The 16802-nt window shown below is 47.6% G+C and overlaps 1 protein-coding gene across 2 annotated transcripts in view; it reads left to right on the top strand.

Moving 5' to 3' along the window:
- The first annotated feature begins 1962 nt into the window (after window positions 1-1962).
- Window positions 1963-16802, top strand: part of MLLT1 (MLLT1 super elongation complex subunit) — a 31100-nt gene continuing 16260 nt past the window's right edge. For both annotated transcript variants that reach the window (XM_040086765.1, XM_058423609.1), the window contains exons 1-3: window positions 1963-2096; window positions 5656-5836; window positions 8693-8775. In XM_040086765.1, the coding sequence (XP_039942699.1) occupies window positions 2085-2096; window positions 5656-5836; window positions 8693-8775 (276 nt within the window). In that variant the 5' untranslated portion in view covers window positions 1963-2084. The remainder of the gene's footprint in view (window positions 2097-5655; window positions 5837-8692; window positions 8776-16802) is intronic.

Below are 16802 nucleotides of genomic sequence, written 5' to 3'. Positions count from 1 at the left end.
ACTATCTCAAACAAGAAAGTTGCACGGAGGAAAAATTCTGAGCAGGTTTGCTCGGAAACAGTCACCAATAGCACTTGTAAAGATCAGCCCCGCGTTTCTTTAGGTCTGGCAAAATTGGGAGCTATAACTTGTCACTTAAAACTCTAAAGAAAGGGTAAAACTCTCCCAGGGAGGGAGAAAGAAGGGGGAGAGGGGGAAGGAAGGCGGGAAGGGGAACTGCGGGGGAATGAGGGACAAAGGGGAGAAAGGAGGGAAGTGAAGGGGAAATGCGAACCGAGAGGAAATGTGGGAGACTGAGGGGAAGAATGAGGGGAAAATGAGGGAGATGGAGGGGAAATAGGAGAGAAACTGAGGGGGAAATAAGGACGAGTGAGGGGAAAAGAGGAAACCGAGGGGCAAAATGAAGGGGACTGAGGGGGGAAAACGAGGGGAATGAGGGTGACCGAGAGGAAAATGGAAACTGAGAGGAAATGTGTGAGCCTGAGGGGGAAAATCTGGGAGACTGAGGGGAAAAAGAGAAAAACATAAAATGAGGGAGACTGAGGGGAAAAAACAAGGAAGACCAAAGGGAAAGAGAGATAAATGGAGGGAAATGAGGGGGACTTGGGGGGAAAATGCGTGAGACAAGGGGGAAATGGAAACTTAAGAGGAAATCTGGGAGATTGAGGGGAAAAAGGAAAGAAAATGATGGGGGGAAACGAGAAAAACTGAGGGAAAAATGAGAGTGGGGAAAAGGAGAGAAGTTGAAAAAAATAAGATTGAGGGAGAAAAGAAGAGAAAACATGGGATACTGCAGGGAAAACAGAAACTGAGGGGGAAATGAGGAAGACTGAGGGGAAAAGGAGAGAAAGTGAGGGGGTGGAAATGAGAGCAACTGAAAGAAAATGAGGGAGACCAAGGGAAAAATAATGAGGAAGACTAAGGCAAAAACAGTGAAAGAGGGAAAGGAGAAAAAACAGAAAGAAAAAGGATGGACAACAAGAAGAACATGAAAACTGAGAGAAAATGTGGGAGATTGATGGGAGAAATGAGGGAGACTGAGAGGAAAATGAAAGAAACGGAAAGAAAATGAGAGAGTGGGCAATTGAAACGAGAGAGAGCAAAGGGAGAACAAGGGAGAATAAAAGGAATAAGGGAAAACGGGGAAAAATAAGAGCAAATGAGAGAAACTGAGGGGAAATGAGAAGGGCAGGAAAAAAAGGGGAGCACGGAGGGAAAAAGGCAACGAGGGGAAAATGAGACGGGGGAACGTGAGGGAGAGACGGAGAGAAAAAAGGCGCAGAAAGGAACGAGGCTGCGGAGAACAAGGCGAGCCCGGCCCGACCATCCCGGCCTGCCGAGCCCGCCGCATCGGGACCTGCGGCTTCCCTCCTTTCCCCTCGCTCCCACCTCATTTGTGTCGGGAATTAACACACCGTCGGGGAAACGTGGACCGAGGGCGGGATGGCAGGAGAAGGGGCGGGATGGCGCGGCCGGGAGCGCACGGCGAGGCCCACACGCCTGGTCCCGGTGTTGGTTGTGCACTAAGAGGAACATCGCAGGGGACAGAACCGGGGACAGCACCGGGACAGCAGAGGCGGCGAAGCGCCCGCAGCATCGCCCCACACGGGCCCGGGGGGGCGGTGGGACCCCGCTCCCGCCCCCCGCCTGACCCACAGCGCTGGCCCCGCCCACGGTCCCGCCCACTCCGCAGCCCGCCCGCCGCTCATTGGTGGATGCGCCTGTCCATCACGGGTAGGGGGGCGGGGCCGCGCCCCGCGGCGTGCGGCGCGCGGGCATTGGCGGCGCGCGGGGGCCGCTGTGGCGCTGAGGCGGTTTCCGGTTCCGCGGGGCGGGCGCGGGGCTGGCGCTGCCTGTGAGTGACACACAATGAGGCGGGCGGCGGGGCCGTGAGGGGCCGCGACCGAGCAGGCGGCGGCCGAGGCGGTGGGGAGGGGGGTGGGGGGGAACGGACAGAGCGGCTTCGCTCAGTGGACAGAGCGGGGGAAGAGATTCTCTCCTCCCCCGCCCCGCCGACCGGGCAGCGAAACCGCCGCGGCGGCGGGAGCGAGCGAGCGGGGCCCGCGGCGCTGCTGTGCCCAGCCATGGACAATCAGGTGAGGGGAGCGGCCGCGCCGCGCTGCCGGAGGGGTGGGGCGGTGCCGCCCCCCCCTCAGAGAGGGGGGCACGTAGGGGAGGCACCCCCGGGGAGGGGGCCCTGAATGGGGGGGGCACCCCCGTTCTAGGGAAGGGGGGTCTGGAGGCCATCGCCCCCCTTTGGAGAGGCATATCTCCTTCTCACACCCTCTTGGGTGGGGGCACACCTCCTCCATGCCCCTTATTTGGGTGGCACACCTTCCCCCCAGTCCCTTTGGGGGGGGCACACCTCTTCCCGAACTCCTTTTGGGGGGGGCACGTTTCGTCAGTCCTATATGGGGGGCACACCTCCTCCTTCCCACACTCTGTTGCGGGGGCACATCTCTGCCATCCCGTTTGGGTGGCACACGTCCTCCTCACACCGCTTTGTGGGGACACACCTCCTCCCTATACCCCCCAGTTAGGGGGCACATCTCCTTCTCACACCCTTTTCTGGGGGTGGCAAATCCCCTCAATCTAATTTGGGGGGCGGTCACACCTCCTTCCCATCTCGTTTGGGGAGAGTGCATGCCTTCTCCCCACTCCCCTTTTGGGGGACACATCTCCTAAATCCCATTGGGGGGGTACACCTCCTCCCTCCCACACCTCTCCCCAATCCCATTTGGGGGGGGGGGTGGTGGTCACACATCCTCCACACCCCCCATTTGGGGGGCACTCCTCCTCCCCACCCCCCTTTCTGGGGGGTACATCATCTCCCCGACCCCATTTGGGTGGGCACATCATACCCCTCATTTGATGGGAACTCCTTCTTCCCACCCCGCATTTGGGGGATCACACCCCCTCCCTAATCCCATTGAGGGGGGACACCTCCCCACACCCTTCTGGGGGGCTTTCAGCCCTCTCCCCTCCGTGGGCGGCCGCTGCAGCCTCGCCCGCGGCGGGGGGTGTGAGCAGCATTTCCCGCAAATTCCTGCCTGGGATTATTGCCGGGGAGGGAGGTGCCAGCGGGGTGATCCCCCCCCTGAGCCGAGCCGGGAAGGGTTAATGCCACCGGGAAGGGTTAATGCCACCGGGAGAGTCCCTACCGGCCCGGGGGGGTTCCGGGATGCGTGCGGGAAGTTTACCTGAGGTGGTGTGGATGGGGAGCCTTTTGTGTGCGGGGAGCGGGTAACAGGTACCTCCCGGGCTGAGGTTCGGAACGAGCCCCGCTATCCCCGATAATCACCCGGAGGAGCGGGAATGGGAGCTGCTGATGGCTTTCAGGCAATTAGCACATCAAACAAAAACCGGAGCAGCCTTCAGAATGTTTATTGAGAAGTTGAAAGCAGGCTCCTTTGTATTATTACAAATTGTTTGAATAGGATCCTGATTTCCCTTTGTTGAGAGACACGCTTGGGAAAAAAAAAAGGAAAAAACCCTCCATTTTCAGCGGAGCAACTTTGGATGCTGGTTATGTTTGGAGATCTTATTTTCAAATGTGTTTCAACTTCTGGCTTAATTCACAGCGATTGTTAATTGGAGCAGGGTGTGAGGAGTGCAGCAAGTACAACTTTCACTCTCAGTTAAACAGTTCTCTTTTATGTTTAATTTCGTTCTCTTCCACACAGCCCCATCTGGTTCTCAGCTCCAATTTCTCAGCCGTTTCAACTCGGAAAGGCAGATTTTGTAGCCTGACAGTCATTTGCACTTCTCAGGAGAGGGGTAGTAACTGGCAACAGTAGCAGGATTTAAAGGGTAATTATGGAATCGATAACGTGAGGCTGTGGCACAGCCTGGCTCAGGGGATGTGAACACTGTGGGAAGCATCCCAGATAAAGCAGGCCTGCAGGCACACTCCAATGTGAGCTCAGGATTTCGGCAGGCTGGCTCCACATAATGCTTCTGCAGCATTGGAGAGAAGCACACCTTGCCTTTCTTCTCAGCCCTTAATGCGACATGAAAGAACAGCCGGCCCTGGGCCTTGGTTCTTAGCGCAGGAGCGAGGTGGAGCTGCTGTAGATAAGCCTTAAGAACAGGAAAAAATGGCCTGCCAAGAGAACTCGCAGAGGAAGGAATCCCAAAGAAATGCTCTAGCAATAATGGTGAAGGAATTAATTAGATGAGTTTGTCCCCGAGCCTTGGGATTGATGTGTTGGGTGGCTGAAGGTATTTTGCTGTAAGGATTTAAACTGCCTGAAAGAGTGTGTTAAGGCTTATGGTTGAAATTGGAACTGGACTGCAATTTGGGAGGTCAGGCTTTGATGCCTGGTGCCCTGCAGACCTCCTGTGAGAGCTTTTTACAAAGACAAGAAGGCTGAGATGGAGTCACTTGTGCCTTTTCAGCAAGCGTTCGCCATGCTCTGGAAAAAAATGTCGGGCTGGAGATGCAAAATATTTTTTAGCATAAATTGTGGTCACACTCCTTGCTGCAGTTTGTCAGGGGGAAAATCAGGATGATACTTTCCCTAAACATTTGTCTGGAGCTCAGGAAGCTTTCTCTTTCCCTGCTCATTGTCTAACATGCCCTTGGTTTGGCTTCAGGTCAACATGTAATGTAGGTAATGACAAATAATGCTGCCTCTCTCAATGGTAATTGGGACTTGCTAGGAAGAGTAAGACTCTCATTTTCAAGCCTGAAGTGAAGAATGGGGTAGGAACTAAAACCTTCCCCTTTTTCCCTGAGCCTCCTGGTGCTGAAGCTGGATTTTGGTAGATTTATTTTGGAATCACTGCTGCTGCTCTGGTTTGTGTAACAAATGTGCACAAAAGTTGGGTACCTTGATTGTTATTCTCTGTCTATAGATGTGGCTCTTAAGATTTCCTTGATTTATCTTGTGTCAGAATCCCATTTGCCTTTTCTCTGTTTCTGTTTCATCTGTTTAATTCATTTCCTTTCTCCTGGCTCTGAAGTCTGCAATACTATGTGGATTTTCACCATTAATTTCATTTGGTTTTTAAGGCACTTAATGGGATTTTTGTGCTTTGAGCCAGACGTGGAATCCACCTTTTCTGTGTGTATTCTCAGTGATCAGAGCAGGATTCAGGAGTGCAAACCAGAATTAGGTCAGTTTAGTGCTGGACATTGTACAGGCAGATAGATATGTTAACTTGGTCTTTGAAAGTGAGATAATAAAATATATTTAGAACCATACAGGAAACATAATTTTCTTCTGGTGAGTGATATATTCTAAAGAATATCATAAACCACCAATTCATCGTCTGATTTTTCCTGTTTCAAGATGAGTTTTCTGTCAGTGCTGTGAATTCTGTAAGCTGTGAACATCAAGTTCTGTCTCTGACACTTTCTAGAAATAAAGATTCCTCAATTAGGACTTTGCTGACAATTTAACTGATAAGTAAGGCAGAGAAACCGATCCCTCTGGTAAGAGCTGCTTTTTCTGCAGTGTTAATATTAGGAAGAAAATAGGTATAAAATGGTGTTGGGAGCTATTTTTGTGCCAGCGTTGCCGTTGATAACAGCGGTTTGCAGCCTGAGGCCGATCCCCCCGTGGGGGCTGCTGCGTTCCCTGGCGCATCCAGTGCCTTCCAGCGGGGTTTTGTGTTCTCTCTGCTCACGGTCCTGCCTCTGTCCCCACGCAGTGCACGGTGCAGGTGAAGCTGGAGCTGGGGCACCGGGCCCAGCTGCGCAAGAAGCCGACCACGGAAGGGTTCACCCATGACTGGATGGTGTTCGTGCGGGGCCCGGAGCAGTGCGACATCCAGCACTTCGTGGAGCGCGTCGTCTTCCGGCTGCACGAGAGCTTCCCAAAACCCAAGCGAGGTCAGAGGGGTTGCACGTGGTTTATCTTTATGAAAGAGCATTTTGCAAGTCGAGGTTGTCTTGAACTGTCACTTTTCTGTGAAATATCTCCTTAAAGAGGAGCTAAATGTCCATTGCGTGCACTCCAGCTTTAACCTTTCCCCACTGTGTTTGAGGAAGGTCAGGGAGAATGGGACCTTTCTTCTGCTGAAAGGGCAGGAGGTGAGCTGCCTTCTCCTCTTATTTAAGCATTAGTATGTGCAGGTTCTCAAGACACAAGTGACAGCAGAAGATAATTCACGTTACACAATAGGAAGGATGGGTTTGATTTGTTAGAATTCGCCAGCAAAAGCTGGAAGCACATGGGAGAGGCTCTAATACTGGGCTCAGATGTGTACTGGGTATGGAGAGTCTTGCAGATTCTTGCAATTTCTAGTCTCAGGTGCCAGTTCAGATAGCCTTAACCCAGCAGAAATCAGTGCTGCCATGGGGTGATGATGTCTTTGCTGTAGATTCCCCCTGCAAGCCTGGTGCAGTCATTCTGGTTGGGTTGGAGTGTTATTTTCTGACATTGTTTTCTGACTCTCTGGCAAAATGAACCTTATTCTTGGCATGAAGCTCGCAAGGTTGAGGAGCAGGAATTGCCCTTCTCGGGGGCAGTGCAGTTACATCTGTGTAGGATTGTGTAACTGAAGCTGCAGCATTAGTGCTTTAAGAAATACAAGCTGCCCATGAGAATTGTTGTACTGTGCATTCTTGGAAATCCTGCTTTGGGAGCAGGACACTCAGGATGCCTCAGGACAACCTGTGACATTGGGTATTTGTGGGAGTCCACAGTGGAAAGGAACTGAGAGGTGCTCAGCATTCACAAGGGTGTGACTCTGGTCTGTGTGTTGATATCTCCTTCAAAGTGATCTGCTAAAACTGATGTATGATAAGCAGGTGCAGGACTGAGCTGAAAGCTGATTTATGGAATAAAAATGCAATCTGTGGGTTGTGTTTCTTGTTTTCTGGTGTAATTAATTTATTACAAATAACTGTGTTGGGATAGTACATAGAATTCTGGAAAGGTTTGGTTTGGAAGAGCCCTTAAAGCCTGTCCCATTCCAGCCCCTGCCATGGCAGGGACACCTCCCACTGTCCCAGGCTGCTCCCAGCCCTGTCCAGCCTGGCCTTGGGCACTGCCAGGGATCCAGGGGCAGCCACAGCTGCTCTGGGCACCCTGTGCCAGGGCCTCAACACCCTCACAGCCAACAATTCCTGCCCAATCTCCCATCCAGCCCTGCCCTCTGGCAGTATGAAACCATGGCCTTGACTCACTCAGTTGCTGAGCAGTATCATCTGCCTTTACAGGGGTATTTTTTTCCCCAATCCCTGCGTTTTCGATGCTTCCTTGAGCTTGCTCCTAATGCCAGCGTGCCTTTGACCAAGGTGTGTCTGGGTTGTACCTAAATACTGTGGAAAATGCCTCTCCTGTTCCTGAGTTTGTTTGAAGGGTTTCTTGAGATGGTGCCCTCTTGGAGCCGGTCCTGCTGCTGAAGGTGGGCTCGTGCTGCTGGCAGATTGCTCTTGGAGCCCTTGGAATTTGTCAGAATAGAGTGGCAGAGGAACAAAGGCTGCTTGGCAGATAGGCTTAAGATTCCTGCTGCCATATTGGCACTGCTCTTTGGTTTGGGATTTTTTCCCCTCTAAATGACAGGTTTCTTATATGAAATGCAAGTTAAAGCAAGTCTAGAGGTTTTTGTTATTTTTAGTGATGCCCTTTTTTCTCAGTTGCATTTAGAGTGCTGCTTTCCAGCACCTTAATGATGGTAGAAGTGCTTAGGGCTGGGTGGGGATAATACAGCTACATTAAAGGAAAATAATTTGTGTGCTTTTAGGTTTGATGCACTGTTCCCTAATCATATTAATTACTTGGAATTCTTAAGAGAAACTCAAAAGATTTGCACTGAATTCCTCCAATTACCTAATTGACTTTATTTACATATATTGTAGTGCATAAATTATATGCAAGTGCATCCGGTTCCTGAGAGGGAGAATATCTGTGTGGGTCTCATGTTTCTCCTGGCAGCTGCTGTGTGCTGCTAGATCGTGGCCAAAGAAATGATCCTGGAATCCTTCAAATTGGATATCCTGGAATGGATAATAGGAAGGATTTGGGAGCCTGAACCCACACCAGATAGCGGGACAGGGGGAACCGAGGCAGGGACATGCAGATTAATTTCTGAGAAGCAATTAACTTTTCTAATTGCTGTTTCTGAAGTAAGCAGCTCTGACCTTAGCAGCAAACTGGTTCACCTTCCTCCTCGTGTTTCCTTGTGTGTGAAATAAATAGCAGCGCTCGCCTGCCCTTCAGGTTTGTTCACCTGTGGGGGAAGCAGCAGTCTGGAGCGTGGCTGTTACCCAACTGTGAGCTTTGAGGAGTGCAGGGGAGTGTTTCAAGGAAAAAATAATCACCTGCTTGTGTGTGGTAGTGTTTTGATTCAGAAATACAGGCATCAAAGTTTACCTTTCTGTGCTGTTCCACCTTTTGAATCTTGGCCTTTCCTTGCCAGGCACTTAGAGCTGGCAGTTTGCATTGTTGTGGGACTGCCCAGAAATGTAATTGTATCTCAGTGCACAGGAGGAGAAGGATCTCGCTGAGACTCGGGCCTGCAGTGTTTTATGTTTCCGTTCCATGGGAGGAGCTAAGAACAGATTTCATGTTCTTAACTAAGCCTGTGGCCACCATCTTATTCTGTGTGGGTTTTTCCACAGAGGTCAGTGCTTTAACTGTGCCCTGAGTCGTCAGAGGCCCACTTCTCCTCTTGCAGCTCCTTTTTGGCTCAGATAAAGTTGTGCTGAATTCCAAGTTCACATTTATTTGTTCTCTTTCAGTGTGCAAGGAGCCCCCCTACAAGGTGGAGGAGTCTGGCTACGCTGGCTTCATTATGCCCATTGAAGTGCACTTCAAAAACAAGGTAGAATCTGATTTCTGGTCTTCTAATTGTTTTGAGCTGTGCCAGAGCCTGAAACTGCCTGACAGAAAGACTCTAAATTATGTGACTGTTTTATGTGTGTGTTTTTTATTAGTCTAATAAATAGAATTTAACTGGGAGTTGGAAGCTCCTGCCAGACTTCAAAAGAAAGCTTTTGGCAGAAATGGAATTGCATAGAAAGGTGATACTGGGACAGTGGATGGTCCTAGAGATTCTGAGCAGAGATTGTACCACTTGTAGCTTCTTTAGCACAGAGGATGTTAAAGCAATTTAAACTATTTTATGTACATATGGAAGTAAATAAACATAAAACACTGATACTATAAATATCTGTAAACACCGTGTTGATTGTCAATATATTAAAATATCTGCTTTTGAATTTGCAAGCTCATTAAATTTAACTGTATAGGTATGAAATCTGCAGAGGCCCAAGACAAACATTTGCATGTGTAGCACAAGTATTTAGAGCTGTGTCAAAGATTTTCTTGTTCTAACTCAGTGCTCTTCCAGAAAGAAAACACTAAATATTTTAAGTCGTAAGATGCATTGCCAGCAGGTATATGAAAGTTAAAATTTGGATTTATTGCTTGCTTTTAGTCTACCACAGAGGTCACATGCTGTAGGTTATGAAAACTGGGAATTGGGCACTTGTGTTCATATTACCTCAGTTTCACTTAAATTGTTTTGTTAAACATGAATAATGGATGTTTCTGGGTTTGATTACTGCTTAAATAATAAAATAAAAACTAATGTTTTGCTTATGATCCCTAAGAGGGAACTGAGGTAAACTAAACCAAAAATCTTGAGCCACATCCCTGTAATCTGTGCTCTCCCACCCCCTCAGCTCTCCAAGCACCAGCTCTTACCCCAGGTGTGTTGACAGCAGACCTCATTCTGTTTAGGTTCCCATCCTCCTTTCCCTGTCCCTCCCACAAACATCTCTCTGCTGTTCCTTTCTGTCCCTGCTCCAGTCCAGGATACTCTCCTGGCAGTGTCACTTTGTGAATAATCAGTGTTTTGGGTTGGGTTCTTGGCCTACCACATGGCCCTGACCCCACTTGATGGGTTGGAGGAATAAGGCAGATAATGGGACTGAGCCACTGAAGACAGAGTGCCCTCCTAAACCTGGGAATGTTTTGCCCACAAGTTGTTTTTTGGGTGGGTAGGGTAAGCCAAAAGGCTGGGAAGGAGAACGGCAGGCAGGGGCTGAGAGTAAACATTGTTGATAAAAGCAGCTTTTTTGGCAAGCACTGAAAACTATGACTTGAGTGCAACAAAAACACCCCAAAAGCTTGAAAGTAGTTTTACTTCTAGTGGCTTTTCTGAGGTTTTAGATAGGAATCAGAAAATTCTCCATCTGCACTAAATGTTGGCTTAAGTCAGGTCCAAAATCCTTTACACTCCTGACCAAAAAATGTGAACTTTTCCAGGCTCATTCCTTAAAAGTGGAACCTCTAATGCCTGGGAGGAGCAAACTGCTTTAGTTCTGCCCTTTCCTTTTATTTTCCCTTCCTTTCATCACCCAGCTGTTCCCCACTCTTCCCTTTTCCCTGCAGCTCTCCAATGGTTTCTTTCACAAATCCTCAGGTCTCCCTCATTTCTGTGTCTGTCTGTAGGTGCTCACGTTTGCTGTGTCTGCCATCTGCATTCCTGTGTTTTCTTTTCCCTCTGTCCCTCATATTCCTGTGTTCCTCATGGAATATGGAGCTGGCAGCTTTTCTGACTAGAACTTGCTTTCACACCCACTGGGGTCATCACTCCTCATTGTTCCTCCACGCACGTGACTGCCGAGTTGTTCCCCAGCACTGAGCAGAGAGGTGGCTTTTATAAATAAGGGAAATAGGTGGGCTCTGTTCTCCCTGGAAACAATGGAAGGAGCTGTTAATTTAGGAGAAGGCTCGTTGTTTCTGACATTTTGGTCTTCAGAAACATGACAAATAAATAGTTGCAGGCTTGTTTTCAAATCTACAGATCTTCAAAACACTCATTTTGCCCTGTTTTTTAGCTGCGTGTTTTCTGGAGAAGTTCTTTTCCATTTTTAAGCTGATTAACAATTTGCTAATTAAGGAGTTTCAGGCAGCACCTCTCATTATTTAATTGGGGCAAGTGGTGGTTGAGGTAAAAAGTGGAAAATGTTCCATCTTCAAGCACATCATTGGAACAAAGACACGTTTTCAGATTCAGCCATGAAATAACTTAGGATTGCAGGGAGCTCAGAAGCTGCTGCTGAGGGCGTGAGCAGGGACAGGAGCCCAGCAAGGGCTGGAGCTGTGCCAGGCTTGGGATGGAGCTCAGGGAAAGGTTCTTCCCCCCGAGGGTGCTGGGCACTGCCCAGGCTCCCCAGGGAATGGTCCCAGCCCCGAGGCTGCCAGAGCTGCAGGAGCGTTTGGACAGCGCTCTCAGGGGTGCTCAGGGTGGGATTGTTGGGGTGTCTGTGCAGGGACAGGGGCTGGAATGATGATCCTGTGGGATCCTTTCCAACTCAGGATATTCTGGGATTCTATGTGAGGAGCTGGGCTCCTCTGTCCACCATTACCCGATGATGACGCCTTCAGGGAATTTTAAGAGCTCTGATCATTTGCAGTAAGTGGAGTTGAAGGAAATGGAAGAGGTAAATACTTCTACAGAAACAGAAATGCAAAGATTGGGTTATAGTAAAAATTAAATATAGGGAAATGGGGGGAGGAGGCAAAGGTTTAGGATACAACCTGTGTTCTCCTGAATTAAAGAAGATGATGTTAAAACATCAAATAAATCAAAGTCTTCATTACTTCAAGACGTTGTGTTCGCTCTGATCTGTGTAAACCTGTTGACAGTGGTGGGGATCAGCTGGTGTGTGTGCAGCAGATATTGTGAATTGATTACAGCATTTGGGACTCATCCTTGAGTAATTCTCTTCAAGTAGATGGTATGGATTGGTTCTGGGGTTGGGGAGAAAAGGTTCCTTGGAGGTGACTGAGCAGGGGAGCTGGGTGGGTTTTGTGGCCATATGTTGCTCACATTCTGACACATTTTTGTTGTTTTGCTGAAACCAGACTTGCCGAGGCTTTGGGATTTGTTTATCGATGCATGTTTAGCTTTATGAAGGTGAGAAGAGAAAGGATTTAAAGAAATAGTGAGCCAGTCTGTGGAGATTGATCTTTGCCTTGGTTGGCTGAAATGGGGTTTTTTTTTCTACAGTTTAAGCCTCCTTTCTTAGCCATTTCCTTTCCCTGTTCCGATTTGTTACTGGGATGACAAATCCTGGCTGTCAGAGCCCGAGTGCTCTTTGCTTTGACTGAAGAAATACCATCCTGTGCTCTGGGAAGGAACAGCTTTACTAAGAACTGGTTTAATGAACTTCATCAGGGATGTTTTAAGCAACTTGGCATAAAATTGCCCATTGATTCTTTGTGTTGGAGGGCTCCCTTTTTGTTTTCATTGTGCGTTTGGAGCAGCAGGCTCGGTGCTCTTGGTGCCTTTTTGTCAGATAGGGAAGTGTCAGCTGAGTGTGAAAAAGGTGTAAGAGCTGTTCTTATCCTTTGTGAACACTGCTGGCCTGTGTTTGTCCTTCCTGTGCTGCAATCCAGCTCCTCCATGAGTAGGTGCTTTCTCAGGGTCGGTATTTGAATTGCAGAATATAAATTGTGAATATTGCAGTAAGCCTGGGCAGCTGGGGGCTCTGAGCAGCCACAGGACTCGTTGTCTCCTTTAACACTGGCAGAGCCTTTGCTGCTGTAACTGATCCTGAAAAACAAATGGCAGGGGCTCAGCAGGTTGATTGATAAAGCTTTTGAAAGTCGAGTTGGCTAATGACAGCAGATCATTTGGACTGGAAATGTTAGTGTGCTATTTTTGTTTTGAAATCCTTTGTGTTCCTGTAACGAGGGCTGCTGTGAGTGGCTTCTGGTGCTCGAATCGATACAAACCGGGTACAACAAATGCGTTGCTGTTTTTCTCCTGCTCTTCCCCTTCCCTCTCCCCCTCAATTTCAACAGTCTGGAGGCTTTTTTTCATTGTTGTCTCCAAATAAATCTCTTCTAGTGGTACATGTTGTAATCTGGAGGCTTTAATACAGGTCTGGCTTTGGTATTCATTCCCTGTGACATTTTTTGTATCCTAATCAAATTAGATCAATCCTCCCCACAAAGCTAAAGGTCTAGTAGATTTTCATGTTATTCTGATATAAGGCAGATGATATTAATGCAACATGGATAAGATGTTGTATTAAAGTCTCTTTAAAGATGCTACCTCCTAATTTTAGTGCTGGAGATAAAAGCCTTCCAGGATTTACATAATGGATACATGGAACTTGGGTTTTTCCTATTAGCGAGAAAGAGATAAGCAAAGAAAGCAGAGAAATTCGTTTGATTTTTCCAGCGAGGTTCAAAAGAAAAATATGCATATTTTACCCCTTCTGCAACACTTGTAGAGTGATATAGAAAACAAATAGAGAAATATTGGAAAATGGGAAAATTATTTGTGTATCAAAGTAGGAACGCAGTGGAGACGTTGTAGGTGGGCTGCACATATGGCAGGGGAGGTGAAACAGGATCAGCTGCAACTGGTGTCAGGGCTGTGCTGTCAGGAAGGGATCGGCCTAAGGAAGGTTGAAGAGCCTGTGTTCGCATGAGACATTTGATTTTACTGAAATTGCCGTTTGGGGCAGGATGTGCCCAGGTTCGAGGAGAGGAGGAGTTCAGTGTTGTTGAAACCTGGGCAAGGAGGAGTGAAACTTGTCCTTCTGTCTGCCCTTTGAGGGAAACGTTTGGTCAGTCCTGTACCATCTTCCTTCCCAAACCTGCAGCAGTTCCTTTTGTCCTGCTGCTGCTGACTGGAGAAACTTTGCTTTTACCTTTTTCTATCAGAAATTAGGATGGATTATCAGTTTACCCATTCTTTTATCTGAGCGTGGCCAAAACCCCTGGGCTGTGTGTGTTTGAGTAGCCATTCAGTGTGGCAAATCCATAGGCACCTCCAGATGCTGAAAATACACATAATACATATATTTTTTATATATATATATATATGTATGTATATATGTTTGCAGTGTGTAACAAGGCTGTGTTTGCAAAGACAAAAGCTTTATCAGCTATGCCAGCTTCATATCATGTATTTGTAAGAGTTAGTAGATTATTAAGTGCTTGTATTGGAGTAGCGAGTAGATAAAGAGATATATTTACACTAATCCATATTGTTTATACTAATATATTTATTGTGCTCATTTTATATATATAAAATAAAAATATATTAGGAAAACCTAATTTTCAAATGAAGTAATAAGCATCTGATTGAGGAAAGTCCTAAATACTTAACCCTGGAGAATCTCCCAAAAGGTAAGGGTGGTTCATGGATTTCTGAGTGGAACATAAGGCTGATTATTTCCAAATCTGAATATTGGGCTATTCCCTTTCCAATGCCCGGTGTGGAAGCTGCTCCAGGACCAGTCAGACGGGTTGTACCAGCCTGGGAAGGGGTTTCATTTCTCCAGACGTTCCGGATAAATGCCTCTGTCAGGCCGGATCTATGGCAAAAGGGAAGTGGTGGTAGATGTTATAGTTATTGAATAACCATGAGCCTGCTTCCTTGGTGTGCTAGATTTTTGTAGATAATTTTGTTTTATGGCTTTCTAAAAGTGATTTATGAGCTTTATGCGCACGCTACCAGCGAAATTCTTTTGATTTGTGTTAGGTGGCAAAGGGCACACCCTGCCTTAAAAACAAGACAAGGAAATTTTAACAAAAGACTTTTAAAGATTCCTCCTCTTACAAAAAGTGCCAAAAGAACTTTAACCCATTACTTCAGAACTCAAAGGAAAAAGAAAGCGGCTTCAGAGCTCGTAACAGCGCAGTGGCAGGCTGTGCAGACAGGAAGCAGTAAAAATAAAACCTAATGTACCCAGCTCAGGAGATTGGAGGTGGAATAGGGGGATTCACTGGATGAAGGGAAGTTTACAGCAGCTGCAAATAAAAGCCCTGGCTTTGTGGTGCTCACTTGTAGTTTACTTCTCTGGCATCCTGGGATTTAAGGGGCAGATGCAAAGTGAGGTTCTGAGGTGCCTTGCTGAGACATCTGTGCACCAGCTTAACCATTTCATGGCTAAATGCACCACTGAATTTGAATCGGAACAATTCATACCTACCAGTTAGAAATGGACGTGATCCCCACTTTTTAAAGCTTTTCTTGGATGTAGGGCCCTTTAGAAAAGCTGATGGTCTTGGGAGCAGCAAAGTGTCTTCCCTTGTCAATTTTTCTGATTGACATCAAGGAATATCAGTAGCTGGAATTCCTTAAAAGCAAAGCTTGGCTCGTGTCTGTAGTTGCTACTGAAGCAGGAGTTACATGAAGGATGTGTAGGATTGTCTGTACCAAAGTTTGTAGGGTGAGAAAGATCCTACTCTGGGCTGCAGCCCCCAGCAGCAGGATGTGTGGATCCCAACAGGTTATTGAGAAAGCCTTTGAAGTGTGGCACTGTGGACTCAGCCTGGCTTTCCATTTAAAGTTAGAGGATGGATAGGTCTGGGTCAATTGAGAGAGATTTTTCCTTGGGTTTCTCCCCCTCCTTCTTCCCCTTGATGGTTGTCTGGGGGAAGAACCTTTTAGGGAGGACCGGATGGATTAAGCTTTGGAGTGGCCTGAGCTGTAATCATTAGCTGGGCAGTGAGGGCAGTAAAGGAAAGAATGTTTATTTGCAGCTTTTTGCTTTGAGACTTTTGTGGTGGTTCTTTTAGGAGTGCTGTAATCTCAACTATTCACTGGGGGGGTGTGGGGCTCCTTATGGCCTGGGGGATACAAAGGAGATTTTAATGATCAGGGCACTCTGCTGGGGCTAATTCCCAGGGCAGTTGTGATCTCTGAGCTGGAGAAATATCACATTAAAAAACTGCCTTAATTCTACAAAAATTCAACAGACACAGGATAAATATTTCAGTGCTTGTGAAAAATGCACCAAAAAATGTGATACCCATGGTGAGAGGGAAAGGGATCTGCTGCCTCTCTTCTGCTGGGAAAGCAAATGGACAGATGACAAAGCAGAGCTGGTAATGGGATGGCAAAACATCTCCTGACCAAAGCCTGCGCTTGCTGATAGAGCCACGATTATTTACTCTGTTGTAAACCAGGGAAAGCATTTTAGAAGCCATTATTAGGCCATATTTGGATTTCTATTCATCCTTCATTTCAGTTTATTAGGCTTTGAGGGACCCTGTGCAGCTGCTGTTTGAACTGCAGCGAGCGCACACGCAGAGCTCGCTAATGATTCCGTTAATGAGAACGGGCATGGAAAACAGGCAAATGACAGGGCAGTGGATTTTGCAAGGATTTTCCTTTTTCCTCCTATCTATCTGTTTTAGTAAACTCCTTTCAGGAGCGTGTGGATTCTTCAGAACTTTCCCAAAAGAGGGTCTGAAGACCTGGCATTGACCACACGTTAATCTGAGACTCTTCTCTGTGTCTATTGATGCCTGCCCGTGTTTGAGGGTGAGGACCCAAGACCTTGACTCCTAGATGAGCTCAGGGTACCGATTTTGATGTAAACCAGGAGTATCTCCCACCCTTTGTATTGTTAGAGGTGCAGTTTGTCCAAGGAACGGCCTCTGGAGCAAACAGCAGGAGCCAGGATGGTCTGAAGCCATTTCAACCTATTTTCAGCAAATGTAATGGCTGGGGCTGGGAGCCTGCAGTGCCTGTTCCCATCCAACAATGCCACTGCACCAGGAAATCGAGCTGCTGGATGGGAATTCTGGAAAAGACTGCTGTGCAGCTGCTCGGTGCTGCGCAGGGAATGAGGCACGTGGGATGCATTCATGGAAATGCGCAGGGCACCGCCGGCCTCGCTGGGCTTCCCGGCAGAGTCTCTCTTGCCACATTGAATTTCCAGCTTGGAAATGTGAACTGCAAGAAACACCAGGCAGTGTCCTGTCGATATTTGTAATACACAAGAAGAGTATTTGCAATTTTTTGGGGGGGGGAAAGAGGGGGATTTCTTCCATTCTGTGCTGCAAACGCAGCAGGTGGAACAGAAGCAGTGA

This window comes from Hirundo rustica, chromosome 26, assembly GCF_015227805.2.
Source record: "Hirundo rustica isolate bHirRus1 chromosome 26, bHirRus1.pri.v3, whole genome shotgun sequence".
In the NCBI taxonomy this organism is placed as follows: Eukaryota; Metazoa; Chordata; class Aves; order Passeriformes; family Hirundinidae; genus Hirundo; species Hirundo rustica.
This window is presented reverse-complemented; position numbering and strand designations above follow the sequence as displayed.